Source organism: Zalophus californianus, chromosome 11, assembly GCF_009762305.2.
Source record: "Zalophus californianus isolate mZalCal1 chromosome 11, mZalCal1.pri.v2, whole genome shotgun sequence".
In the NCBI taxonomy this organism is placed as follows: domain Eukaryota; kingdom Metazoa; phylum Chordata; class Mammalia; order Carnivora; family Otariidae; genus Zalophus; species Zalophus californianus.
The window spans coordinates 18,122,079-18,128,937 of record NC_045605.1 but is presented as its reverse complement, the minus strand read 5'-3'; the positions used below and the strand labels follow the sequence as shown (position 1 = coordinate 18,128,937).

General features: G+C 40.9%; 1 protein-coding gene across 1 annotated transcript; it reads left to right on the top strand.

Annotated features, from left to right (window-relative positions):
* Positions 1 to 902: 902 nt before the first annotated feature.
* On the top strand, positions 903 to 1,258 carry BLID (BH3-like motif containing, cell death inducer). Its single transcript, XM_027577947.2, is given in 2 exon segments — positions 903 to 1,091; positions 1,094 to 1,258. Coding segments are annotated over 2 exon segments (354 nt in total).
* The last annotated feature ends 5,601 nt before the right edge of the window (positions 1,259 to 6,859 follow it).

The window sequence follows — 6,859 nt, the reverse complement described above, 5'->3', positions numbered from 1 at the left end:
TTATTTCACCAGAGAAGTTATTTGCAATACATCGTTGAAGAGATGAGTTAATTCACGCTGATCATTTCCTCTAGTCTACCATGGGGAGGGTGATACTTTCATGTATCATAAGCACCAGACAAGGCAGCTGGATACATTTTCTCTCTCTTGAAATTCTAGTCTCTGTTGGAATGACTCCCTTAGGCATCCCCAGCTCTAGGTTCTTCCTAAGAAATGAAGCAAGTACACCCAGGGCTGTTCACATTAGGGAGCAAAATCTAAAGAACTATTCCTGCCTTTTACATGTCAGAGATCAACATAGAGATGTTTCTCACTTTGAGGCAGAAGGTACAGCTTCTTTGTGGTTTGAGCATCAAACTTGTTGAAAGATGGACATTGTCGAGACTTAACATTAATTAATAATGTATATTCACACAAACCTGGATCAAATGATATTCTACATGGAGGCAGGAGAGAAGGGGTTGGAATGAATACATGAACCCTTGGAAGTTGTTTTCGGCTGAGGATTTTTGAGTAGCCACTGGAAATCAAAGGAAGTACCAAGGAGGGCGCCTGGGTGGCTCAGTGGCGACTGCCTTCGGCTCGGGTCATGATCCTGGAGTCCCGGGATTGAGTCCCACATCGGGCTCCCTGCTCGGCGGGGAGTGTGCTTCTCCCTCTGACCTTCCTCCCTCTCATGCTCTCTCTCTACCATTCTCTCTTTCTCTCGCAATAAATAAATAAAAAAAATCTTTAAAAACAAAAACAAAGGAAGTACCAAGGATAGTAGGAGTTGAGAAGAACAGAAGGGCAGGCTACAAGCTCTCGTTTTCTTCCACCTCACACTGTGCTTAGGCAAAGCCCAGTCTATGTGAGAGCTGCTGAATGAATGAATGAACGTTTGATTCCAAACACATTCTTACATGGTAGCTTCAAATTGTGGTGAATTTGTTGTGTTCCATCTGGGTGTTATAGGAAGCCAGGAAAGACCTTTCTATTAGATTTTGGAAACTGAGAGTGTGCTTTGTGCTTCCTGGATAGGACAAGCTTCTGGCCGTTCCATGTATCCAGAGGCAGAATGGACCCCCTTGCCTGCAACTGGTACATTGTTGCCAGTTTCAACAAAGAGCCTATACTGCCTGAGGAAACAGTGTTTCCTCTTACAAGGTACAATCTTGGCTCCTCTGCCATGAGGGAGGCTGTTCTTGGAAATCTACTCCAGAGACTTTCCTATTTAACCAGGATACAGACTGCATTGCTACATAATTCCCCCTGCTGAGGCCCTATGAAAGGAATGAGTTGGGACAGATACAGCAAGATATTAGGACAAATTCTTCTTCCTTCTTCCTGCTGTACTACACAGAAGTGAACTTGATTTCAACAAGATGACCCAATTCTTAGCATGCTTTTCTACCCGCTTTCACCCATAACGCTTCCAAATCACTGTCTGATTCAAGATGTGCAGAGAAACAAAATGGGAAAAAAGATAAACTGGCCAGTAAAAAGTAAAATGGCATTTAATTAAAAGTGAGTTTGCAAGTTAATGGGGGGGGAAAGGGTATTTTGTTAAAAAAACAAACAAACAACCTACAGTGATTAAACCTCAGGGCAGCATAGCACATCACTATCCTTTTGTGGTTTTGAGTGTCTTTTATTTGTGCACTGTAAGTAGATATTTGTCATATTGTTAATAATTGCTCTACTAAATTATACTCAACAGTGTGCATCTCTGTAACCTTGTTTACTCACAAAGCTTTCATTTTCTTCCTGTATTTTTCTTAAGCTTGTTTCTGAGGGGTTGTTTCTTTCACATAAGCTTTCAATTTTTAAATAATACAATCCGTTATTTCACTAGGCATCTTTATTTGCTTAAAGTGGGAAAGAATCAGATTGTGATTGTGGTGTAAATCAGTCAATCCTTTTCTTCCCTTTACAGGAAAAGCTGTGGGTAATAGAAAAGAGAACTGAACAACATAGAAATTCGACTAGGCTTTTATGAACTCAGTCATTAGAGTAAGAAGAGCTAAATTCGTGGAGTGGGGGGAAGAGAGGAAAATGCAAATGGTGTTTTTTTTTAGAGCTTTTACTTGAAGCCACTCTAGTAGCCCCCTTCTCTTCCTTCCACTATCCTGGCCGCACCCAGGCATAGTCAGAATCCAGGGCTCCCGAGCATGTCAGAAGGGGAAGGAGAGCGAGAGTGGGGCTCTGGGTTAGCCTTCCCCGGTCATCCCGAGAGGTCCAAGCAGAAAGGCTGCCTGGAGAATATCCCTCTGACCTCTCTAAAACTGCATCAGGGAAACTCCTAAATTGTATCAGTCATCCTGAAACTTGATCACTAAAGAATTTTCTGCATTTAAAATACTTAATCTTAAGAAAAAAATAAAATAAAATACTTAATCTTGTTGGGATCTTTTGAGGTAGGAAAATCTGATGAGAAATAAACATTCTCTATATTCCTATGCCTTGGGTATGCTCCTGGAAACATTGGAGGGATTGTTTGCCAAAAAGTCTTGGCAGTTTTCAAAGATGGCTGGCCAAGTCATAAGAGAATGAGGAGAAGAGGTTTATGTAGTACTGAGTCCAGCATTGTGTGTAAAACACAGGTTTCAACGTAAAGAAATCTGTTGCACAAAAACCTTGGAAAACATATCATCCTCTCTTTACTACCCCCCACACAAGTACCCTCTTCCTCAAAAAAATTTTTTTTAGAAAATAAGAAAAAATAGAAGAGAATCAACATGATCCTAAGGAAGCAAATCTCTTTGTTTTAATTTTCTTTTCCTTTTGCTTTTACATTTAAGAGTTAAGACAACATTTCAGCAGAGAAATGTGGAGAAGGGTAAAGGGAAATCAATAAAGTTATTCTCTGACTTTTCCCAGGAGGGAGCTGTGTTAATCGAGAATGGCCTGCTTGGCTATATATCAAGTATGAGGAGAGGGCAGGAGTTGATTTTAAAGCAGATTTCCCAGCTAAACTGAAGGAGGTATATATAAATATACATATATGTACATACAGACATATGTAATTTTTACAAGAGTGGTGTGTGTCTGCATGTACACTATTATATACATTCTAACATATATGAAAAGTGTATATTACACACACACACATTTAAAAAGTCGATAAGAACAATTGCTCTAGGTCATTAGTGATATTGGCTAAAAATTCCTCTACCAGTAGTTTCTGTATATTGATCTAGGATCACTTTACACTTTATAAGTTTCCTTAATAAGTCTTTTGACTCCCAAAGAAGGAACTTGATGTACAAAAACCTAAAGTGACAGATGAAGGGATGGAAATCAGATTTCCTGACCCAAGGCCAGTGGAAGTGTCTTTGACCGTGCGGAAGCTTCTAAAGAGGCTCTCTGGGTAATTTGTGTGGTCACTTTCTCTAGTGACAGCAGAGATTTCTAGTAGGTGTGATATCAGTAAGAGCTTTCGAAAGCCAAGTTGGCCAGGGTGCTACCCAATTCCACTGGGTCATAGTACCACATTCTCATGTTCACTGGAAGCAGCGGTGGTCTCTTCCTGGACAGATTTGGACAACATAAGTGGGTGGGAGGCAGGATACCTGAGTGTCAGTCCTGATGTCATCTTCACAGTGCGATCTTGAGAGAGTTACCTGTCCTTTCTGGACGTCAGTTTCCTTTTGTATGGAATGGGATGAATAATTCTTGCTCCTTCCAAACAACTTCCTTATTGCCCAGGAATCTTGTCCAAATTTCTTTGTCCCACTCAATGCTCAGATTTTGGAGACCACCTAAGGGGGATCTCCTTTCCATGACCCAATCTACTGGGATTAATTCTACCATTCTGAAGCCCTTCACATTTTTCTTCTCTCAGTTTGGATGTTCAAATTCTAAATTGTTTTTAACATCAGCCATGATGCTCTATTTATTTTCTTTCTTTCTTTTGAAAAGATATAATTTATTTAAGGTGGGGGGAAGAGAGACAGCATGAGTAGGAGGAAGGACAGCGGGAGAAGGAGAGAGAGAATCTCAAGCAGGCTCCCCACTGAGCATGGAGCCCAATGTGGGGCTCAATCTCACCACCCAGAGATCATGACCTGAGCCAAAATCGAGAGTCAGATGCTTAACCGACTGAGCCACACAAGCACCCCTCTATTTATTTTCTAAGTCTAAACTCCATATGTATCATAACTGTTAAGAAAATACTTTTGGAAGAGAATGGAATCTAGACAGAGAGAGGGACTATGCAGTCTAGAACTTCCCTGGAGGAAATTTCAGAGTGCATCTAGTCTAATCCTATCATTTTACAGTTGAAGAAGCTAATGATCTGAGAGGTAAAATGTATCGTCCAAGGTTACTGTGACAGAATCAAGTGGAGAACCCATGTCTCTTTAACTTTCAGTTCTATAGTCTTTCCATTGGTTCATGTGTCTTGAGACCACTATAATTAGAAATAGTCCCTGAAGGTCGCCTGGAAGGAAGGAAGGAAGGAAGGAAGGAAGGAAGGAAGGAAGGAAGGAAGGAAGGAAGGAAGGAAGGAAGGAAGGAAGGAAGGAAGGAAGGAAGGAAGGAAGGAAGGAAGGAAGGAAGGAAGGAAGGAAGGAAGGAAGGAAGGAAGGAAGGAAGGAAGGAAGGAAAAGAAAGCAAGCAAGCGTACCTGAAGTTCAAGTAAGCAGACCAGATAAAGATATGTCAAACTTTGGTTTTCCCCAGGGCAAGATTCTAATTCTTTTTGCGTAACCTGACCAGCATGGCTTTAGCATCCTCATGAAGGATGGAGGCTTCCTGGTTGCCAGAGCTTCTTCTTTTTGTCCCTTCCTTTCCCATAAGACCCAGCCTGGAATGTGGATCTAATTGAATTCCTATTTTTCCATGTCTATTTTGGACATGGTTGCATTTACACCACATCTCATAGCTCTTAAATTCTATCTTTAAGTTGACTTTACACATTTTTTATTCAACATTTACTGGGAGTTTACTGTGTGCCAGGAATGTGCAGTGGGTTGAAGACACAGAGCTGGATCTCACAGTGTCACATGTCCTGTGTGAGATATGCTCACATCGGATATGCTGGGGGCACTGAGGAAGGAGACTCTGGGATCATCCAAAGAAGGCCCAGAAGACAGCAGAGACCTTTACTCTCTCATCCCCTTCCTTATGAGGGCAGAGAAGTTCATTTTAGATGATGGTATTTTCCAGGGTTCTCTCTGCCTTGTTTTCAACAAAAGAGAAGTCATATGTAGGATTTTTCCTTTACCTCATGTCCACCCCAGGCTTAGATATTCTCACCATGAATTCTCTGAACAAAGCCAATTTCCTGACACTTCAGTCAATTCTTACTGGGCTGCAGAAAGCTGGTCCTGGGGGCCCAGAGATACATGCATATGTAGATTCGTTGGGGGGAAGATATTGTTTCCCCCCATCATTTCCTCCCCTACTTTAATTTTTCAATCAATTTTCTTTGTTTCCTTTGTTTTTAAAAAGACATTGACAAGTTGACACCTAGATGTTTCCTAGAAACACCCAAAGCTCTGTTCACATTTCCACTAGCCAGATTTTGTTTGTTTTGTTTTCAAAGTTCTTCTCCTCCTTCCTCACCTTAGAATTTTTCTCACTTTTCCATCAAATTTAAGACACAGATTTTGAGTAATTAAACTCATGGCAGAAGAGGAAGATCATCAATTAAATATTGCTTGCCTCTATATAATCAGTCGATTGGTCTGTATTACATAACACTGTGACCCTAGATTATATTAAATTTCCAGAAGAGTTCAGATGGCACAACAATTTGTAAAGCACCTATTATGTGGCAGGCTCAGTGCTAACCAGAGTAAGATCAAAATCAGTGTGTCTCCATGCAGTGCATGATAAATATCTGCAGAGCTAAGAGACCCAGGGGCCCATAAACTCAACAGTTTTCTAGACTTGGGCTAGGTAGTCAAAATATCACAGTGAATCTTGGAAGACTTAAGAATGCCAGAAAATTCACTTAACTTCCCTTCATTTGGGAGTGCAGTTTGGTCTCCAACAACAGTTGGTTTGCTCTGTACCTGCCTGGATCGGAGCATGCAGTCCAACATTCCTAAAGGGCAAAGCATGAGACCCCAGAAGGCTGGCCTGGCTTGCTCCGAAGGAGTTCCTTCCCTGTGGTCTTCATGTCATTGCTATTTGCGGCATGGAGAGACTCTTTGATGAGTGTTGAACGTGCCACACTTAAAATCTCTGAGGTAGCAGTTTCCACCTTTAAAATATTCCTCGATGTCTCCCCAGAGTGCTCCCTGTTCATCCCTTATTCATCTATCTCCCTTTGAATCTTAGCAGGAATTCTGATGCTGCTGAGGCCCCTCAGTCCCTGAAATGTGTCTCAAACTATGTTTCTGTGTTCTTTTAATTTTATTAATTCTGCATACTCAGTGCTTTTGAAACTCATCTATTTCACAAAAGATCAAGTAAATTTAATCGTATCTTTTTGAAGCCCTTCCTTACTGTGCTGTCATTAGTTAATAATGGGGGAAACCAAGAGGCACGGGGTATGATTATTATGAACGATACCTTGGATTCGCACATACTCACTCCCAATGAACTCTAGGCAGTTCATACACATTAGCTCATTTTTCCTCCTAACAGCTGGGCTGGGAGACCTAGATTCTATTCTTGGTGCTGTAACAACCTTCTTGGGAAAGGTATTTAGCCACTAATTGCCTCAGTTCCCAACTATGAAAAGAGAATAATGATATGAGGATATTTGCTTCTCCTCCTTATCCTAAACCTTTAGAACCTAAATAGCAAAAAAAAAAAAAAAAAAAAAAAAAAAACTGAAGAGACTAAGTCTAAAAGAGGAGAAGGAGTGTGTCTTGACTTTATTTCCATTATGAAAAGGTGAGATACAGTCCTAGGAGTTTGACTGGAC